Consider the following 21967-nt stretch of genomic DNA (forward strand, 5'->3'; position numbering starts at 1 on the left):
CAAGTCACGAAAAGGAAAAGAATCGGCGACAGGCCACATCAGGCCTACGCTTCAGGGCCGAGATCACTATGTTATGTAATATATGCTGGCCGTCAGAAGGAAGGCTGCGATTGGAATACACGTACAAGCTACAATCGTGGAAAGTACTGTTGTTGCAGTAATGACATTTACAAGAGAAGTAACGGCGGAAGTAGGCGTGAGAATGATGCGATGAAAGGCAGGGTTGCAAACATTGCTGTTATCATCTTCCTCATTGAAAGCTCAATGATAATAGTCATAGTTTGAGAGATCACAGAAATTGTTTTCGTGTTGATAGCAATCGTGGTTACCGCAGTCAAAGTAATTAATTTAATATTAATAGCAGTAACGCTATGTGCAGTTAAAATAATTGCAGTTAAAGTGTTAGCATAAATAATGTCTGCATGCAGTTGCAGTGTCATATTATTGGAGTAAATGCAGTTGAAATTAATCTAAGTATTAATAATTTAGGAAATGCTAGTTAAGACGCAAGTGGTCATAATAATAAAATTCGCACTATTCATAGTCATAACATGTGCAATCCTATATATAAGAACAAGTGCAAAGGTCCGTGTGACCATATACAAATGCTTGCAGACTACAGGTCAAGCTTGTAGCAGTATTTTTCACGTCAGGCTTATAGCATCGAACGCACGTTTCTCTAATGTACGTATAAGTTATTTTCGTATATAAATTCTTGCAATCCAGCTTGAAAGAAAGACCAGTTGGGGTCGAGTCCAATTAATATTATCTATAGAAACTGGAACTCGTGAACTGATTCTGGACACGCCCAACATTCCTAATGTTCCCTCATGTGTGAGGTCACGTTCTTCCGATGTGAGGTGGTCCGTTAGTGGGTAATTTAAGTAACACACCTGGGACTATGGGTAACTATTTTATTGTTATTCCGGGTAACGTATTTGTTACCCAGGAAAACAGTGAGTGATACCACTACAAAAGTTTGTGGAAAAAATATATAAGTGTTACCGGTTGCCTATCTTATTTATATTTTTTAAGTTTCGAATTTACAGGTGCTCAATAATAAGCGATCAAAAAAATAAGCCCTGCTAATGTGACTAGTTTTAGTGGTGAACTTCTTTTGGTAATTTTCCTCGTATATTCAAACAGTGGACCGAAATCGAAGTGTTGAGTTATGCTGTGAAGACTTATTTCATGTTGTGATACTTGAAAAGTTTGGAATTTAACTTCACAATACACGAATTTACATCGCTAAAAAACAGAAATAAAGAATATTTTGGAGTTTCTATGAATTTTGAAAGCCCACCTATTTTGGTTCCCGTAAGTGTCCGAGTGGCAGTGCAGTGAACTGCTCCAGTTGCCACTCGCCCGTGTGGCTGCTCCAGTTGCCACGCGCCCGTGTGGCTGCTCTAGTTGCCACGCGCCCGTGTGGTTGCTCCAGTTGCCACGCGCTCGTGTGGCTGCTCCAGTTGCCACGCGCCCGTGTGGCTGCTCCAGTTGCCACGCGCCCGTGTGGCTGCTCCAGTTGCCACGCGCCCGTGTGGCTGCTCCAGTTGCCACGCGCCCGTGGCGAATATCACTCGGAGTTTCGCCGCTCGGTCACGGCCACACATGGCCGGCGCGCTGCTGCTGGTGGCGCTGCTGCTGAGGGCTGCGGCCGCGGCTCAAGGTGAGACCTCGTCCAATTAATGCCTGGAATTTATAAAAAGCGACATGATTTTCTCATATGCTTTTTTGGGGATTTATTTAAAGAATTTTGTGCGAGGGAATGTATGATATTAATGCAATGCCATACAATTTGAGTGATTTAATTGCAGAACATTGTTGAGAGGTAATTATTACTATTATTATTATTATTATTATTATTATTATTATTATTATTATTGTTATTATTGTTATTATTTTTATCATTATCAATATTATTATTATAATATGACTTCTTTATTTGAAATAAAAATTCTGAAATACATATCAATTTACTTTGTTGTACGTCACTTTTTTAATTATACTTTCAACTGAACAACTGAACAATTGAAGAATTAACTTTACGTTTCCATCAAAATTGTGTGTGATCCATAATACCGCAAACAATCGCACAATTTATGATTCCGACACAATAATAATGTAGTGTCCCGCGAACGCATTGAAAAAAAATCATATAAATGCGGCAGTTTTAAGTGACATTTCCTCATGGCATGAGAAACTGCGGAAAATATTTCCCTCGCTCTTTATAGCTTCCCTCACGAGGCCTTGAGGGCCTCAGCGCCCTGCCCTGCCGTGGGCCCCCGCCATGTGACTTAATAGCGATACAATGGTTTTATTGTTTATTATTATAATATTATTATCATAAATAATTTATATTATTAATAATAACTCCCAATTAGGAGTTATTATGGTGCTGATCAAGAGTTATTAATAATTTCTAATTATTATACCTAATTCTTTGTTTACATCTGATCTTTAATTATTATGATTCATTGGTCCTGTGGATATTGGTCAGATATTGTTTTAGGAGTGAAATTATATAATCTTGGCACGCACAGCGTTCAGCCACCAGCACAGCACTCATACCATCATACATGTACGAATTCGTGCAGCTTAGCGGGTTTGTACGGCACATCAGCGCAATCATAATGTTGATCAACGTTATTTATTTCCCTCTGCTAATTTTTGTACTGATTCTATTTCAAGAATTTCTAATACCTATCATTCATTCACTTGCAGACATTTAAAAGTTTTCATTGTGCTTGGATATACATGTTAAAAAATTTCATCCAGAATATTCATAATCAAGATTTTGTCATTTTAATTGCATTTTTGCATTTATTAGATACGAAGAAATAATCTAATGACGCTGGCTCAATTTTGCTCTTTAAATTCAAGTTCTCTGCTTGTCTGAATATCAAGGTAGACAAAATAATATCATGGTAGACAAAACGCTTACTAAAAATAATCCAAATAATCATCTTCTTGAGAGGACGAATGCCCGCACATAACACGGCGATAATTTTCTAGTGGGATTCCAAGCGTAAGCGACGAACAAGCGTAGCTACAGCAGCGTAACTTTCACGACCGCGGCAACGTTCCGCACGAACTTGCAAGGCTGCACGAATTCGTACACATATACGCGCCTATGACCTCGTGCGCACATATGTGCGTTAATGTTCTTTAAGAATCGAAAAAATAAAGATTTTCAGATTTAAAGAAGGCTGGATCTTATTAATAATGATATGGTCGAACTCTCTTTGATATGTTCGAACTCTCATGATGCTTCATCATACAAAGTGTAGCAGTTCTGAACGCTGCATGTGAACCTGTACGAACTTTGCACGTTCATCGCATTCCAAATAATGCGCTCGTATGAAGACATACGCATTTTTGGCGCATGTTTGGTGACACAAACGTGCTGAGTACAGTGCGTCCATTGTTATGCAGCAGAAACTTGCTGTCAGTGAGCACATACAGCGTTCAGTGAGCACATGCAGCGTTCAGTGAGCACACACAGCGTTCAGTGAGCACGCACAGCGGTCAGTGAGCACGCACAGCGTTCAGTGAGCACGCACAGCGTTCAGTGAGCACGCACAGCGTTTAGTGAGCACACACAGCGTTCAGTGAGCACGCACAGCGTTCAGTGAGCACGCACAGCGTTCAGTGAGCACACACAGCGTTCAGTGAGCACGCACAGCGTTCAGTGAGCACAGTGGTGCAGTGGTGCAGTGGTGCAGTGGTGCTGTGGTGCAGTGGTGCAGTAGTGCAGTAGTGCGGTGGTGCGGTGACGTGTGTTGGGCGCTGCTCATGTCTTGCTCATACAGGCACTCCTGTGTGGGCACTCCGCACCCACACAGCTCGCATGCTGTGTGGCATTTCTGTGTGGGGCCAAATGGGAGTGGAGTATACCCACAGATTGTGTGTTGTCACGAACATTTATACCATATGCATATGAATCTCACCTCTATTTTTTATACGAGTTTAAACACCTAAATTTTTTCTGCTATTATTAAATGTAAAGGTCTGGCTTACATGCCAACAAGATAAATATCTTGAACTCGCATCCTTATAGATTTGTGATGCCAGGCTTCAATCTTACAAACAGCCACAACCGCTTTTACAAATATACATACATAATACATAGGATTAAAACGTACAAATATCTAACATTTATATTGGAGCTTGATAGTTTTCGTGTGACTGAACCCTGAAAAATGATGCTTATATTTAATTTAAGTTAGCATCATTAACGCATAAAATAGTCACAGAAAATATTGCTCTCATCTCAGGGAAATCATCGAAATGGTTATTTGCCAGCTCCAATTTCAATACAATTATCAGCCGCTCATTTTAAAGTCATCATCGAAACAAAACTCGTGCGCAGAATCACTGTAATTTTTAATTAAATCTCACAGAAATACTAAATGTAAAGCCATTTTTTCGCTTTCTCGTTTGGTTTAGCTGTTACAATTACCAAGAATGTCGTACGTGTTTCTTCTTCCAACATGCATTTCAAAATTGGTGGCCCTCATAATTCGCTTCCAGCATACGTGTTTAAAACTATCCACTTAGTATATTCTCTAAAATTTATTCCATAATGTAAGATTGTTCTTATAATCTCAGTCTCTAATTTTCTCCGCCGTTTCTTGCTCATTGTTTCCACTTCCGTGTCGTTACCCTCCCGTCTCTGCTCATCTCTCTTCTCACGCCGCTATATACTTTCGTCCCCTGATTTTTCCTATTTTCTTACGTTTTCTCTTTGCGTGTTTGTTTTTGCTCCCGCCAAACTGCCTATAATTGCCAACTTCGATACGGCGATGACTAGACGCAGTTTAATATCCTTGCCAAGAGAGGCGGTAGCGCCAGGCATACCCTGCATCTGCAAATAAAGGGTTATATAATTACCTTGATACGAGGGTATTCGCCTCGGTTATAGTGCGAAAAGTAACAAGATTCCGCATCGTTGAGTTATAGTTACAGCAGTGAAAAAACTACGAGTATGTTGATACAGATAACGCACAAATTCCATATATTATCCACCGCTGAGCCTGATATGCCGCTAAAATTAGGGCCTGATATGCCCCTAATTAATCCCTAATTAGGCAACAAATCTTATTAATTAATCACTTATTAAGCAACCAATCATTTAACTCGACCACTCGAGCCTTTGTTACCATACCACTTATACCTGAATTTCAACACGTTGCAGCAACGAGATCGAGTTAATCTTGGTATGTTCGTGTGACCTAGAACGCCCTAACGTTCCTTCGTTACGCCCCGCATGTCGGGTTTCGCGTGAGACGAAGAGTCAGGTTCACGTCGAGGTTATCGTGGTTTTCGTCTCACGGAAGAAGTCGTCTCGGTGCTCTGGTCGCATGACTTGCTCGACTTGCAACTTAGCTGGGATCACGGCATGGATGCCAGACGAAAATATATCAACGACAGAAATGGTTTTCACTGAATTTTTGTCGCATGGAGTACAATATATCAATGTAAATACATTTGATTAATTTCTGCATGGTTGTTATGAGAAAATGTCATCAAAGTTGAATGTGTATAAAAATGTAATATAACATGTATTCACATGTGAGTCAAAGTTCCACAGTTTGACTTTTGGATCAATTAACAGGATATGCTCAGATCGGGTACATGCCACTGAACCGCATGGTACGTGTATTGAATGAATCATTAAATAGAGCGCACGATAATTACAATTTGATGATTAAAGTGACATACATATGATCTTCAGCCATTGTTATGCAATATGGTTGCTAGAGCAAGCTTTCCGTTGAGTTGCGTCATGTACCGTACAGGCGACTGCGCGGGATCTGTAGCATGTTACTCGTGCATGATTGGCATAATCGATGACCTCGTAGCATGAATGGCATGATCAATGGACCTCGTAGCATGAATGGCATGATCAATGACCTCGTAGCATGAATGGCATGATCGATGACCTCGTAGCATGAATGGCATGATCGATGGACCTCGTAGCATGAATGGCATGATCGATGGACCTCGTAGCATGAATGGCATGATCAATGGACCTCGTAGCATGAATGGCATGATCAATGGACCTCGTAGCATGAATGGCATGATCAATGGACCCCGTAGCATGAATGGCATGATCAATGGACCCTGTAGCATGCGAGCTCTACTATATAAGCGCTGTTGGCATCAAGGTTAGCGAGTTCCCGCAGCTGTTGAGGGCAAACCAGCTAGCCGTGAAGCTAGCACTCGACTGTCGTGTGAAATTTCCTATGCTAGAATTGAACTTTTGCTTCAAATGTGTTTGTGATCATTATTTACTGCACAACTTTTTGCGGGCACCATTTACTTGTCAACTGTTAGTAATTTCAATTTCATTCTATATTTGCTCCTGCAAATCGTAATGAAGTTGGTTCGTGTAACATTGTGTTATAAAACATTTCCCCTACGTACAATTCAGTAATGTATGGCTCTATTTTTGTTCATTGATAGGTGTCATGGAATCTATATAATGACGATCGAGATTTATAATCCAGTCTATGAGTTTTAAATTTCAATGCGAGATGCATCGATAGTTGGAATAATTAAATATTCCAATATTATATCTGATTTAGTAAGAATGCGACTACTGATGGTAACGCAAATGTAGCGTTTATGCAAAAAATCAAAATTATTTTAAATTTCTTCTGTAAAATTTCGTATTATGCGAAGGCAGTGTAGGTCAACAGGAGACAACAATCTTGGCAACAATTAAAATCCGATCATTTTCTATTTATCTGTCCACATTCAATTCCCTTTTCGTAGACCATTCATTAATTAGACCCCCTTAAGATTATTCATTGCGATATAGAGAGGGGATCGCGAGCATACAAATCATACATACTTACCTTCCCATACGCACATACACACACACACTCATATAAACACACGCACGAATAAACAGACATACATACACACATCATTGTTCAGATTGTTCATTGAGAAGCCAGCACGCGTGACCTCATTGAACGAGTGCCGCGACCTCGCAGCTACCAAAACTGCTGACCGCTGGACACGTGTAGAGCGTTCAATGCGTGGCCTGGTACTGTACAAACACTTGCTTGCATGAGACATTAAAAATAAAAGAAAAAATAAAACACAAATCCTTGCAAATTCACAATTCGCTGGCCTTTTCTTTGCCTTCAAATTTTTTGTGAACTTGCGAAATAAGTGGACTAATAATAGAGATATGATGGCATTAGTAGTAAAGACGACATTAACTGTAGCCGCAGTGTGTTTATCACTTTTAGTCTCTATTTCCGTCAATGTTGAGTTCACTTGTCGCCGGATGTTAAATACTTGTGCGAATTTTCTTTCTTCATTTGATATACCGCAAACGGTTTCTGAAAGCAAATGAACTATTAGAAAATATGCGAAACAAGGGATGTTGAAGCAAATCTACATAGTCAGACAATATTTCACTGGAAATATTAAAAAAACATAACTCAGTACTCACAGCAGTGAGTGACAGAGAGCGCATTTTCTCGTCGACGAAAACTTGAGGTCGCGGACGGACGGGCAGACGGACAGACAGACAGACAGACGGACATGGCGAGCACAATAGTGCATTTTTTCCATAAATGAGAAAATGCGCTAAAAAGGCAGTAGTCCCTCACCAAACTGTGCTGGCACCGTGCAGTCACACTAGACGGAATCCAATCACAATTTTTTATGGTTATTCTAAGATTTCGAGTATGAATAAATCACACCTCCCAACTAGAGCACAACTTGATTTCTGTCAGGGTCTTTGTATCATCTTGTCACTTCTTGTTTCACTTTAATTTTAGGTGCTACTTTTAACAACCGGTGATGTTGCGCGGAAGAGACAAACACAGCGTGCAGTATTTCGATCCACCAACCTTGCCTACTTCTGCACAGAAAAATTTCCAGCAATTATTACTAAACATGAGCTTGCAAGAATGCTACGGTTGTAAATAATATTTTCGTTCTACTTCCATGAGTGCAATAAGCGTCATGGCTATTATATGATTTGAAAGCAAGAACGCTAATAAGAAAATACGATAGCAACCATGCATGAAATCGGACAGCAAACCTTAATGTACCCTTAGCACATTTTGATGGTTGGATCAACCATTTTTATTATATTATTATTATTATTTGTGAACAAATACCATTTAAGCTGTTCACAATCAATACAGATATTTATAAACACATATACAATATATATAGTTAAAAAATCATTTACAGTTGAACCGATTTTATGATCAATTGCTATTTTTGTCGGTTTATGTTTATGAAAGTTCATATTGAGTAAGAAAAACTGGACTGAACTCCTCGTATGTGCAGGCGAGAGCGCGCGAGGCAAGGCAGCTCGATAGTTTCTAAAATTTCTCTAGCGTCTCCCGGACGCGCGGCGCCCAACGAAACTTTTTATAGGCGCGCCCAAGGAAGTTGCGTGGTAGCATAGATAATAATGCACGCTTTCCATTCATTTTTATATTACATCTTTTTTATCATGGAAAATTAGTTTTATTTTGATTATGATTAAACTGTTCTATCGCTCCTGTAATTTAATGGCACGAACTTTCTTTCTTTTTATTTCTTTTATAAAGAATTTAGTTATGAATCCCAATGAATATACTGCAATCATCAAGATTATTTTGCCTTTTAGTTTCTGCTCAAATTTTATACCCTGCATCGTTAATTTTTTTGTGTTATTAGCATCACGGACCCTCTCAGAGAAATAAGTTAGATATTGTCTAAGTTGCGATGCGATTGTTGTGATGTTGTGAGTCATCCTGACCCATGTTATCTCGGCTAAATGGAGTATCAGTGCTACGTCTGCTCTCTTCTGGTGCCGTGGTTAAGAAAGTGTGTCATCATTTTTAGGATATGACCCTCTCAATTTTTTTGAGTACTCGTGCCTCCCAACTTATTGGGCCAGGGCTAGACCCGCTAGAGGATTTCAGGTTCTTGCTCTCATACTCTCTTTCTCTCTCTCTTTCACTCCCTCTCTCTCTCTCATTCCCTCTCTCTTACTCTCTCATTCTCTTTTTCACACACACACACTCTCTCTCATTCTCTTTCTCCCATACTCTCTTTCACACGCAATCTCTCTCTCTCTCATTCTCTCTTTCACACACACTCTCTCATTCTCTTTTTCACACTCTCTCGCTCTCTCATATTCTCTTTCACTCTCTCTCTCTCTTACATTCCCACTTCCACTCCCCCTCTCTCTCTCATTCCCTCTTTCACTCTCTAGTTTGCTCGCTTTATCTCGTACGAAGAGAAAGTTAGCCAAACATCGCCCCACATTTACAACCTCCGGGTACTGGAGATCATGTTTCCGGAATTAAAGGATGCAAGAAATATGAAATTTCTGTCCTAATATTGCGGCGGCTTGCACCGCGGTCCTGGATATTGTTCTTTAATATTCTATAAATCCTGTTCAGATTTGTTCTTAATTTATTTTACTTCTTTCATATTCAAGTATTCAAGTCCATTTACGTTTCCGCATTAATTATTAAGAGCTCATTCATTTACATTGTTCTGACTTTTTTACTCTATTAACTCAGATAAACTTATTAGCATTTATCCATTTTATTGATAAACCTTCTTGGTTTTCTTTTAATCCTCCGCCATAAAGTCAGTAACTTAATTAATGTAACTTAATTCTGCATTAATTATTTGGAACTTGAGATCATTTCATCGTCAGAACACATCTGCCGTCCCACGAGAAGCATTCATCGCGATTTATGTCCAAACGTTGATCTATTGATCAATGATGAATAAATACCAATTAATATGGATTTTGTTGAATACACTCGTATCATAAAAATATTTAATATATTAAATGCTCAACATTACATTTACTTATTTTATTTGTCGTATAATCACACTCGTATGTTAATTGCTGTTATTTATGGAAATTGCTGTTATAATAATAAAATTGCTGTTACTTATGATAATTGCTCTTATTCAAGAAAATTGCTGTTATTTATGAAATAAATTCATCAGGCCCGGAAGTTGTGTGCGGGCAACCAGGCCGCCCCATCAACGGGACGGTGTCTGGGGACCAGCCCGGGGACGCGTTGGGCTTCCCCTTAGGGGGCTACCCTGCGGGGGCGCAGGTCAGCTACGCCTGCGTCGAGGGCTTCGTCCTCTTCGGGGACCTGCAGAGAACCTGCCTTGTGAACGGGTCCTGGAGTGGGGAGGTCCCTCTCTGTGGTGAGTGGGGGGTGGAGGAGGTCCCTCTCTGTGGTGAGTGGGGGGTGGAGGAGGTCCTTCTCTGGGGTGAGTGGGGGGTGGAGGAGGTCCCTCTCTGTGGTGAGTGGGGAGTGGGGGAGGTCCCTCTCTGGGGTGAGTGGGGGTGGAGGTTCATCTCTGTAGGGGGGAGGGGAAGGTCCCTCTCTGTGGTGAGTGGGGGGAGGGGAAGGTCCCTCTCTGTGGTGAGTGGGGGTGAAATAAGATGAATAGTTGTAAACTCTTCACAGAGCATAAAAAAATGACTAATTGTGATTAATGCATAACCTGTAATTAAACTGATTACACCGAGTAAAGGAGTATGTCTAAAATCCATTGTCGCGAGCACAAGAAAAAACTCATTATAATACCTGTGGTATACCTTTGAGGTATAGAATAAAGTTTTAATAACATTAATACCTTGTGGAAAACTTCTAACACTCAGGGGCAATTGTTCTCAACTGAACACAGAACTGAACAATTTGAACTGAACTGAACACTGAACTGGACAATCTGAAGTCACAGATATGTTCCTCCAGGTCCTTATAGGCTTACTCATGAAGAGGAGCTTAAGCAATGTAAAGAATAAGGAATAATTGCGGGGGCGAAATACTCTTCAAAACACACGGAAGTCGTAACGCTGCTGAGTTACTGAGCAATAAAGCTTGTACACGCTGAAACAATGCGGTGTTAATAGCGGTAAAAGCTCAGCGAATGTAGTGGAATCGAGACACTGTTGATTTACCGATCACTATACAGTCAGTAAAATTATTTATCGCAGTAATTGCGAGGCAATATGAAGGCAGACAGATGATTTATTCGTAAATCAGTCAAGCAGTTCGATTCACTTTCCCCCGATCTCATTGCTGGATGCGCCGTCCATATGTCGGTAAGTCTTCTGATGATCACGACTCGTCTGAGGCTCAAGAATTTTCTCGTGAATTCTTTGAAAGTTCCAACGTTTGATGCAAAGTGCGTTTCTCGCAATCATTTTCGTAGAAACCTTTCACCTGTGTTATACTCTTTCTTTATGTGAGATTTATTGCGGTATCGGTCTTTCGGTCGGAAGTTTTAGCTACAATAAAGCTTATTATGTAGTTGTCACCTATTATTTCAGGCACTGATATTATTCATTGTTTCATTTCAACCCACAGATTTCGTTATCAATTATTTTATACTTGTATATCTCACCCTCGTACCACGCACTCCGTTCCACGTGCAAAAATATTTATTCGCCTCACACTGATTCTCTTCCTTACTTACCACCGTTTCATCAGTTCAGTTATTTCTCTCCAGCTGTTCATTTTATCGTCTCACGTCAGTATCATTCAAAATTTTAAGGTTTACTTCCTCAACTTTCAAAGTTTTGAGCCTTTAAATCTTGATTTAAAACAGTATCAGTGCCGTATTTTTCACCGTCTAAATGTACATTTTGCGTCACAAAATAAACATATTTCCTATCACACTGAAACATGCGTGTTTCCTGTCGCTGACTGCGTATTTCTCATCGTGTCACGGGACACATGTTTTCGTGAAGTGTCATGGCGCTAGTTTTTCAGAAGCGAAAGGGAAGCGAAAGCTAACGACTTATTGTCGTTAGTGCCAACAGAATTGTTCCGACAATTGCCACATCAACAAAATCTCGTGTCTAAACGACAGAAAAGTTGTACGACAGTCCAACGTAAACATCTTAATTGTGTCTACAAGCCTCCCGATCATGTCATTACGATGTATAATCGGCGTGTTGACTGAGTCCACTCATGTGGTTTGCTGTTCAGATTATCTTGCTTACAAATGATTATCAAAATTGAACTGCGTCAAGTTTTTTCTTTTTAGTCGTATCCTGCTTCTTCGAGGCCAATTTTAGCACCCATGAGATATGCTTGTTCACTTCTAAAAATTTTTGATTGAATATTTTTATTAAAGGCTCAGCAAGTTAAACTATTTAAAATGAATACATTGTTTACAATTGGCGTACTAGGAATGACCAATGTCTTATTGTAAACAAATCTTAATGGATATCTTATTTAGCGTTAATATTACCTCAATATAGCTTGTGTACCCTGGAAAACTTTAGGCGAGTTCATCGAATTAAATTGCCCTATACAAATTCACGATGTATTGATTGAATTAGGAGCAGTTATAAGTATGTACGACTGATGAAAGCCGTTATGATGTATTGAGATAATCACCGTTGGATGACGGAGGAGGAAACCGCCATTATTTGAGATTGAATGAAGAGGAGCATTGATAGGGCCTACATTCTTTACTTCACCAATCACATAAATAGCACCTAATTTGTGAACCATACGCATGCCTTTTCCCTTTAAATGACAATATTTTTTTAATTTTTATATGCATCCATGAACTGACCGAACAGATTTTTTAAAAATTTTCCTAGCATTCACACGCTTCAAAAAAAATGCGAATTGAAGCCCAAAAATTAATTAAAATAAATTGAAAATCCTCTGATGCCCTCATTTATATAAGTTGTCACATTTGTTCATTTGTTGCAAGATTTTTTCATCAGCCGTAACATTTCTTCATTTGTTGCCAGATTCTTTCATCATTCTTAACATTTGTTCATTTGTTGCCAGATTCTTCCATCAGTTATAACCTTTGTTGCCAGATTTATTTATCAGTTATGGAACTTTAATTTCGTCTCCGGCATGTAAATGTTAGCCCAAGCAAAATCCGTTCGCTCGACTTGAGACGTACGGGACCGTACATGGATTAACCTCTCTTAATTACCTCTTCGCTTGAATTCAAAGATGATCTTTTAAACACTCAGCGGGAAGTTCCATAAAACGCTAGGGAATTAATTCGTGCTGTTGCACATTTTAAATAATAGGGATTTCGAATACATTGTATTTTCCAACATAATTTTGGATATTTTATAATTTACATAAAACTATGCGCATTATACATATTGCGATTGAAATAAATCTACGTACTGTTGTATGACGTAATATTTAATAAAGTTTATATGAACAATACACACAATGCTCGGGCAGACTTCAACGTGGGTGCGGGCAAGCGCAGCCTGCAGTCCGGGACGTTGTGGTCCTACAGCCCCGGTCTGGCTGTGGACGGGTCCCCTGACACCTGCTCCTTCACCCCCCGCGGTCCTGACCCCCGTTGGTGGCAGGTCCATCTCGGGCACAAGTTCAACGTCATCAGAGTGGCTGTCACCATCAGTCCTGGTAACTGTCACTATCATTCCTGGTAACTGTTACTATCAGTCCTGATAATTGTTACTATCAGTGCTGATAACTGTTGCCTTCAAGTGACCATAAGTCCTGGTAACTGTTATTATCAGTCCTGGTAACTGTTACTATCAGTCCTGATAACTGTTATTATCAGTCCTGGTAACTGTCACTATCAGTCTTGATAACTGTTACTATCAGTGCTGGTAACTGTTACTATCAGTCTTGATAACTGTTACTATCAGTGCTGGTAACTGTTACAATCAGTTTTGCAAACTATTACTATCAGTGCTGGTAACTGTTACTATCAGTGCTGGTAACTGTTACTATCAGTGCTGGTAACTGTTACTATCAGTCCTGGTAACTGTTACTATCATTCCTGAGTCTCCTGCTAACTGTTACTATCAATCCTGGTAACTGCTACTATCAGCCCTGCGGTAACTGTTGCCTTCATGCGATCGTCAATCCTGGTAACCGTTACCATAATTGTCACCATCGGACTTGGTAACTTCTACCATTCTGCTTAATTGGTAGTCTTGTCTAGGAAGTTTTGATCTGCGTTTATACAGTCAGGACAGAGTACAGTCAGAACAGTTGTGATCTACAGTGGTGATAGCGTTTACAGTCAATTAGTGCGTAGTTACCTTAATTCCAAGTAGTCGATGCCGTCAGATGAGGCCATCTGTCACAGGCACAATAGGTTAATTTTCCACTATTTATTGTGTTGGTGGCATCCGAAAGCTCATGAGAAAATAATTTAACTAATTCAATGACCTTCAACTATAAGCTTGCGATCAAAGCAATAATTTCATCGTAAAACCTCAGTCGGCACCTTGCATCGAAGATATTTAGTAACGTAGATATTGAGCAGTAACGTGTTATAAAGATATATAACGTGTTATAAGATATTACGTGTTATAAGATATTGAGCAGTAACGTGTTATAAAGATATATAACGTGTTATAAGATATTGCGTGTTATAAGATATTGAGCAGTAACGTGTTATAAATTACAGCCTTCCCAATGCATTACGCATCAAACCTATATACAGTGAACAAGTTACGCAAACAAGACGCTGTAAGGAAGTTGCGCGTTACGTCGATGTTATACAAGCGTGCATTGTTATAGCATGACCGCAATTATAATTGCCGGCATTGTTTGGTGATGACTTGGCAATACACCGGCACTATGTAACAGAGAAACTCATACGGCAGCAGGGCTATTGAACGCTGCATGGCCCGCTGAGATAGCGGATTTGGTGGTCATGCAGGGAAAAAAGCTTTATTTACTCTTAATTGAATTCAGAAAACCTTTGTTCGTATGATTAACCTTGCAAGGTATAAAGGCTTTGTGGCTACTATGAAGTGCAGTCAGTAAATTTTTATAGGACTATGTTGTGCCTTCATGGTATTTTAACATTGCAATATGAACGGTATTGGATTTTGAAGACGTTAAAATTGAGGCGTACTCTTGAGCTTTGCAAGACAAGAGAATAAGTGCAAAATGTGGCTGCTCTGTATTAGGGCTCTGAAGGCTTCAAATACAAAGGCTGATAGGTTTCTGTTCTAAGACGCCTAGTAAATCACTTTGAATTTCGTCTAGTGTTGATAGTGCAAAATGTGGATGCTATAGGACAGTTTTGCTCACGCCGGATGTGCGGAGACGGTTTGGCATTCCATGATTAAAATGGAATGTGAACGACAATGCAAATGAGGCATTATGCTGAGATGTCCCAAACCTGAGAATTCTGAAACATCACTGACACTATATGGGATAGTTGCAGGTGGCAGGATGTAGTCAAGGAACTTCGCCGATGCTGTAAATTAACTTCATTCTTAAAAAATTATTTGACTGTTATATATAGACTCGAAAACTGATTTATGCTGTTATTTTTAAGAACTGTTTTTGTTCTTCTTTATCTAAATTGTGTATGGATTAGAACTTGCGAGTGAATAAAAGGAGATTAAAAATAGCAATGTTATTGCCGTTATACTTAACAACAGATTTTTGAGCAGTAATTTCGTCGTTATTTGGCAGTAATGACGCCTTTACTCGGCAGGTTCACTGCAGGAGTTCACCATCTACGTAATAGAGCTGCTCGCTGACAACAAGGCGCTGTACAAACCCTGCACCACATTCAAGGTAAACAATGGCAACACAATACTGCACCACATTCAAGGTAAACAATGACGACACAATACTGCACCACATTCAAGGTAAACAATGACGACACAATACTGCACCACATTCAAGGTAAACAATGACGATACAATACTGCATCACATTCAAGGTAAACAATGACGATACAATACTGCATCACATTCAAGGTAAACAATGACGACGCAATACTGCATCAAATTCAATGTAAACAACGGCGACGATACAGAAGGAAGCAGCTGTATGGCGATTACTATGGTTGAGAGAAATACAGCAAAATAGATATTCTAATTTATTGTTTATTGTGCTAGCTATGAAATGAAACTAAACTTAATTTTTTTGTAAATATACTCATATAATTCTTGAATTGTTCTAGAGAGTTTTTTTCAGGGAGCGTTCATAATTCACGGCTATAAGTGTTATTAAGTGTTTTTAGGTTAATAGGCTATGTAAAAGTGTTATTAAATATCCCCTGGTCAATTTTTTGCAAATGATTTTTTGAAAAAAATGTTTACCTTTTAATATTATCACATTGTTTGAAATTCATGATTAGTTCCATGTGTTTACATATATTATACGTTGTACGTTCACGCTTGTGTGCCTTGATTTATTCTTCGAACGTGTAAATAATTGGTGATTAAATGTAAATGAGATGATTTTTGTACAGGGAGTATTCAAAACACACAAGGCTGTGTTCCTGTGTAACGATGGCGTCGGACATCCCGGGCAATTTGTGTACATACGAGACGACAGAAAAGAAGAAGAGTATTTCGGCCTGTGTGAAGTGGAGGTCTTCGCTTTCAGAGGTGAGCGAGGTACTTCAGATAGGAGGGGGTATGCAGGTATATATATTGTTTTTAGTAATTAATATCAGTGCCCTCAATGCCGCAATTTCCCTCACTACCCTCAATCCCCACATATGCTCCCCACTCCCATCGCTGCCTTTATAACCTTCACTTCCCTCACTACCCTCAACCTCCCCTCTCTCCCAGACCTCCCCTCACTCCCAGACCTCCACTCACTCCCAGACCTCCCCTCACTCTCAGACCTCCCCTCACTCCCAGACCTCCCCTCACTCCCAGACCTCCCCTCACTCCCAGACCCCCCCTCACTCCCAGACCTCCCCTCACTCCCATACCTCCCCTCACTCCCAGACCTCCCCTCACTCCCAGACCTCCCCTCGCCACCTTCACTCTCCCAACCATTATTAATCCCTCCCTAAAGCGTTCACTGTCCCCAACTCCCCCAGAGCGCACCCCGTGCGGCGCCCCCGGGGCCCCCCTGCACGGGAGCGTGACGGCGGTGGGGGGGCGGGCGGAGTACGGCTGCTCGCGGGGGTTCACCCTGACGGGGGACAGCGTCCACACCTGCTCGTCTGGAGGACGCTGGGAGGGACAGGAGCCTCGCTGCGTCCGTCAGTTGCCCTCACTATTATTATTGATAATTTCGTTCACTTAATATCTCTTATTTTATATGTTCATTTCATTTTATTGTATAGGCTAAAATTATTATATCTTCTAGGCAAATATTATTTACTATGTAAAATAAATTTGTTCTATTTTCTAGTCAAACGTCATGTTTTTATAAAGACAATTTTATTATTGGCTAAATCTATTTTATTTTATAGAGTTAATGGTATCTTATTTTATTTAGAGGCTAACTATATTTTATTTATATTCTAACTATATTTTATTTATAGGCTTACTATATATTATTTATAGGATAACTATAGTTTATTTTCTAGGCGAAGTTTATTTACTCAAGTGTCTCGTTCACCCGGAATTATTTTTTCGTTTATGTGTTGGTTGTAGTTCATGATATCTAGATATTCTCTTTATTCTTATCATCCATTTTATTTCGTCAGTCTATCACATCATACCTCAATTTATTCTAATTTCAATTTCAAACTTGTACAGGCTAAATTCTATTCATTCATTTTCTAATTACACTACGTAGAAATTAATTTAGGAAATTTCTCAATTCATTGCCCTATTTAATAAAAATACCTTCTCATTCACAGAGGTTCGCTGTCCCGATCTGCCTAATCCTCCTAACGGGAACATCGATTTCTTGTCGCCGAATTCTTCGGTACCGACGTCGGACCTGGTGCCCGGAACCGTGGCCCGATACCGGTGCACCGGCGGGTTCACGGTCCGCGGGAACCAGTCCCGTGGGTGCCAGCACTCTGGCCAGTGGGACGGCGTAGAACCCGTCTGTGCCCGTGAGTGCCTTTTATTTAATGAACTGGTATGAGAAATTTTCTGGAAGAATTCGAAAACTTTTATATCTATGCTTGGATAATGACTATCTATAGCCTAGATTTTAGAATCTCTAGCCAAATTGTTTTGAAATAATGCACGTTTCCTATCGATCTTCATCTTTCGTGTAATGACAATAAAAATTTCCAGATTTCAAATAGACCCTCGGTAAGTTCGTAATATAATTCTAGGAAATCCGATTACGAATCGAACTTGTACTCGGATGTTTATTATTAATGCACCAGTTATTATCGCTATGATCGATTATTATTGATCTGTATTATTGTTGCGAATCGCAAATAATTAAATGTGTATTTAACTGCATCTCGAATTTTTCATTATTTTACTATCGGTGCGCCTCCATAGAAAATTTGATGTTGGCGCACTTGAGTCTGAGGAGATTTATTGATTGTTGCTGGGTGACTCAACTATTTCTGGGTAACTTGACTATCGTTGGACGGGTAACATCGTATTGCTGGGTAAGGTAACTCAACTATTTCTGGGTAACTTAACTATCGCTGGACGGCTAACATCGTATTTTTGGGTAACTCAACAATTATAGGTTACTCGCGTCTGGCGACTCGTGTCACAGCAAAATCTAAATCAGTTGGCTACTGCAATTTTCTTTATTATTATTCATTCCATTACTTCCATGATTACACTCAATACTCTATTTTTATCGTAGTTTGCAGCTTGTCTTACTAACTGAGTCTCTCCTGCCAGGAGTGAGCTGTGGTGATCCGCCAGAGGTGCCGCACGCCCGCCACACGCTCCTCAACACGACGTCCGTGCACGGAGGCATCGCCGTCTACACATGTGCTCCTGGATACCGGCTAACTAATGGTATGGCGAACTCATCACTAACTGTAGCTAATGAAAGCTAATCGATCAGTAGCTTATTAGAGCTAATAATTTCGGAAAATTTTTAGCTAATAGGAGCTCAGAAAAAACTTGGTAGGTTTGTGGTTTAGTAGAGCTTAAACTTATAAGATCTGTAGCTACTTAGGGCGAACTAACTCAGTAGATCTGTATCTAATTAAAGCTAACAAAGTTAGTAAATGTGAAAGTAATTAAGGCAAAAAACAGTAGATTTGTAGTAAAATACGTACAACTAACTCAATAGATCTGTAGCTAATTAGAGAAAAAAGTCAGGGAGATGTGTAAAACATTGACCAAAGTGCGATGCATTTTTGCCCTTGTTTGGATCATCCTGATCCAATTTGACCAAACAGAAGATGATTTTCTCTGACTGCTTCACGCCCCGATTAAATGAAATTTTATAAGCATGCCAAGTTGAATTTTCTTTACTTGCAGCATCTGCTGATATGGTGAGCACGTGTGAAGACTCCGGCAAGTGGCGAGATGTAAACATAACATGTGAACTCATCACCACTGCTCACTGGGAGCTCATAGAAAATACAGACAGAGGCGCCACTAACGGCCGTTCACTGAACTACGAAATCGAAACTACGATCAGGAAGAAGGAAATAACCCAAATTGCACCAGAGCAATCATCTGCTTTCAACTCTCCATTGGTCATGGGTCTAGCAGTTGTTGCAGCACTTTTATTGATAGCTCTTCTGTTTTTGCTTTCAGTTTTTGCTGTAAGGAGGCATTACCTTACAGGTCCTGGTTCGTTAAACCCTCTACTCAGATCTCCCCTCAAGCGACCCCCCACGTACGACACCGGTTATCTAAACAACGCCGCATACATCATGGAAAGACAATACAACGACAGCATGAACAACGGGAACAGAACTCCTGCTTCTTCTCTGTACCACAACAATCTTTTAAGCGTGTCATCTAGAATCCCGGTAGAGAATGGTACTGGCAACGCCGACAGCGGCAGTTTATCGGGCAGCATTAATAGGCTCGATGAACCGCCTTATGAAAGAGTGCGGTCACGTTCGGAACACAGCTACGAAACTATCAGGAAACTGAATCAGCAAAAGTCGTATGTGGACGAGGATGCTGATAGCGAAGATCACTGTTATCAGCAAGAGCCGAATTACGAGCGTGTTTCTGGAGACAAAGGAAGTTTGTGGTACGAGAGCGCAGATAAAGCAAGCGTTGGATATGAAACCGTGCCGGATGACAGACGTAAAACTCCAGCTGACGATGCGAATAATTATCAAATTAAAGAGAGCAACAATTGCAACGAATGTAAAGAATCATTGACCACGAAAAATGACTGTTTCATTCACAAGGTAAAGGACCCTGGCTATGAGAAAATAAAAGAAAAGGATCATCAGTATGAAACTCTGAAAGAAAAAGATCCTGGCTACGAAACAATGAAGAAGAATTCTATCGTTCATGGATACGCTTCAATTAAGCCCAAGTCATCAGGAACCAATTTAGCAGAAGACAATAAAAGCGACGTGTCCACAATATCAATACCCGATATTCTGCAGGGCATCGAAGCTTTGGAGGATACCGCAGCATCGGTCCCAGTGCCTCCTGAAATTTTAGCGCTTTACGCAAAGGTGGACAAATCCAAGAAGAAAAAGAAACCTCCGGAACTTTCAATTCAGCAGAATTCTGAGATCGAAGAATCGAATTATACTTCAATTGAAGAGTCCAAAGAGGCTTCACCGTCTCTAAGTATCATTAATGCCGGCAGACCAACACCACCTCCGAGACCAAAAGGCATGGCTCCTCCGGTTCTCCAGCCTTACTCGATTTCCTTCCCTTCATCCTCACCCGCTCCTCAAGAATCATTTTCTTCGTCAATTTTACCAAACGCCGCGTTACTTGATTCCAATCAAAATTCTTCAACACTTACGAAATCGTCACCACGTTCCTCTGGAAGCCACTTTCCCCTCCAACAAACCTATTCGGATTCCACCATAAGAATATCTGTACCAGACGCGTCTTCTAGAAGCAGTAAAATGTACAACGGATATCAGCACATGGCGTCTTGTGATGACATCTCTCGACCACCCAGCGTTGCCAGCGAATGCACCAGTCCATCTGGGACTCTCAGACCTCTGCCTCCAATTCCTAAGCATTAATTGCGTTTACCTTAAAAACTTTATATAACGACGGGAACTTTTGTTACAATACGTTTAGTTGTGAATAGCCATGACGACGGTTAATGTATTAAAATGGGTTATTTTGTTTTTGTTGTAATACACTCCTAATCACGTAGTCGGTACCTTACTATCAGTAACTTCATGCATCGTGGAACCCACCGACCTTAGCCTCCCGCACAACAGCAGCATCAGCCTTGCTACCATATAATTTCTTATTGTATAGCTTATTTTAGCATCTTCTTCTCCTCTATTATCATGATTGTAACAATATTTTCTTCAGCTCGATGTAATCAAGTTGATTTCCGTCTAGTTGAAACTACTTAAATCTCCACAGCTTTTACTTGACGGTCCTTGTCGGCGGAAAAGCCGATGGGACAAATTAATGCCACAGTAACATGCATCGTGTTTCACGCGCGTGTCATTCATAAATCTTATTTAACTAAAAACGATGGGAGTTCATCAAACAAAATGAGCTTTGAATTTCATTAATTGACTCTCTTCGTGTTTTTTTGTTGCACTTATTAAAATCTGCCGTGAGTAGAGCGGGTAATCATCATCATAGCAGATACATGTTTTCTCCGCATGTTAAAAATTATTAGTCGTGTACAGCATTCATCATTATTATCGTAAATTCTCATAATATTTTATTGTACATAATATTTATTGTAAATGATTTATATAAAACAGGCATCAATTGGTTTCATTTTTCCATAATTTTTTCACATTATACCTCAGAAAAAAATTTTCATCAGAAGCTTGAAAAATGTATAACAACCGCAGAAAAATGCATTGAAAATATCACGGGAATTATTGAAAATATATTATTAGGTTTCTATAGATATTAGAACATTTGCATACCATCTAATTATGAGAAAAGTACAAGTTTATTCTTAAGATGCAATATTCGTCACAACTATGGCGTACCTTGATATTTTTTGAGTCGTTCTTTTTCTTACTTCCGAATCCAAATGAGTACAATTTATAAAAATGTCCCTATATATTTAATGTAGACATTCAAAGATAAATTTCAAAAGATGGAGGAACAATAACTTTCGAATTTCTGATTTTCATAACGAATACATCAGAAAGAATGAACATA

At 39.8% G+C, this 21967-nt stretch overlaps 1 protein-coding gene across 1 annotated transcript; it reads left to right on the forward strand.

Annotated features, from left to right (window-relative positions):
* Positions 1 to 1435: 1435 nt before the first annotated feature.
* On the forward strand, positions 1436 to 21490 carry LOC108670596. Its single transcript, XM_018158063.2, has 9 exons — positions 1436 to 1666; positions 9991 to 10200; positions 13230 to 13418; positions 15481 to 15563; positions 16246 to 16384; positions 16828 to 16992; positions 17599 to 17799; positions 18560 to 18679; positions 19151 to 21490. The coding sequence occupies exons 1-9, from the start codon at positions 1609 to 1611 to the stop codon at positions 20845 to 20847; spliced, it is 2862 nt and encodes a 953-aa protein (XP_018013552.1). The 5' UTR covers positions 1436 to 1608; the 3' UTR covers positions 20848 to 21490.
* The last annotated feature ends 477 nt before the right edge of the window (positions 21491 to 21967 follow it).

This window comes from Hyalella azteca, unplaced genomic scaffold, assembly GCF_000764305.2.
Source record: "Hyalella azteca isolate HAZT.00-mixed unplaced genomic scaffold, Hazt_2.0.2 contig11947, whole genome shotgun sequence".
NCBI lineage: Eukaryota > Metazoa > Arthropoda > Malacostraca > Amphipoda > Hyalellidae > Hyalella > Hyalella azteca.

Bases quoted from the DNA above. Each gene is read 5' to 3' on its own strand.
- LOC108670596 (XM_018158063.2), top strand. From the start codon at position 1,609: ATGGCCGGCGCGCTGCTGCTGGTGGCGCTGCTGCTGAGGGCTGCGGCC. The intron at 15,564-16,245 runs GTAAACAATGGC...ATTTTTGTACAG, and splicing joins AACCCTGCACCACATTCAAG to GGAGTATTCAAAACACACAA. The intron at 18,680-19,150 runs GTATGGCGAACT...CTTTACTTGCAG, and splicing joins TGGATACCGGCTAACTAATG to CATCTGCTGATATGGTGAGC.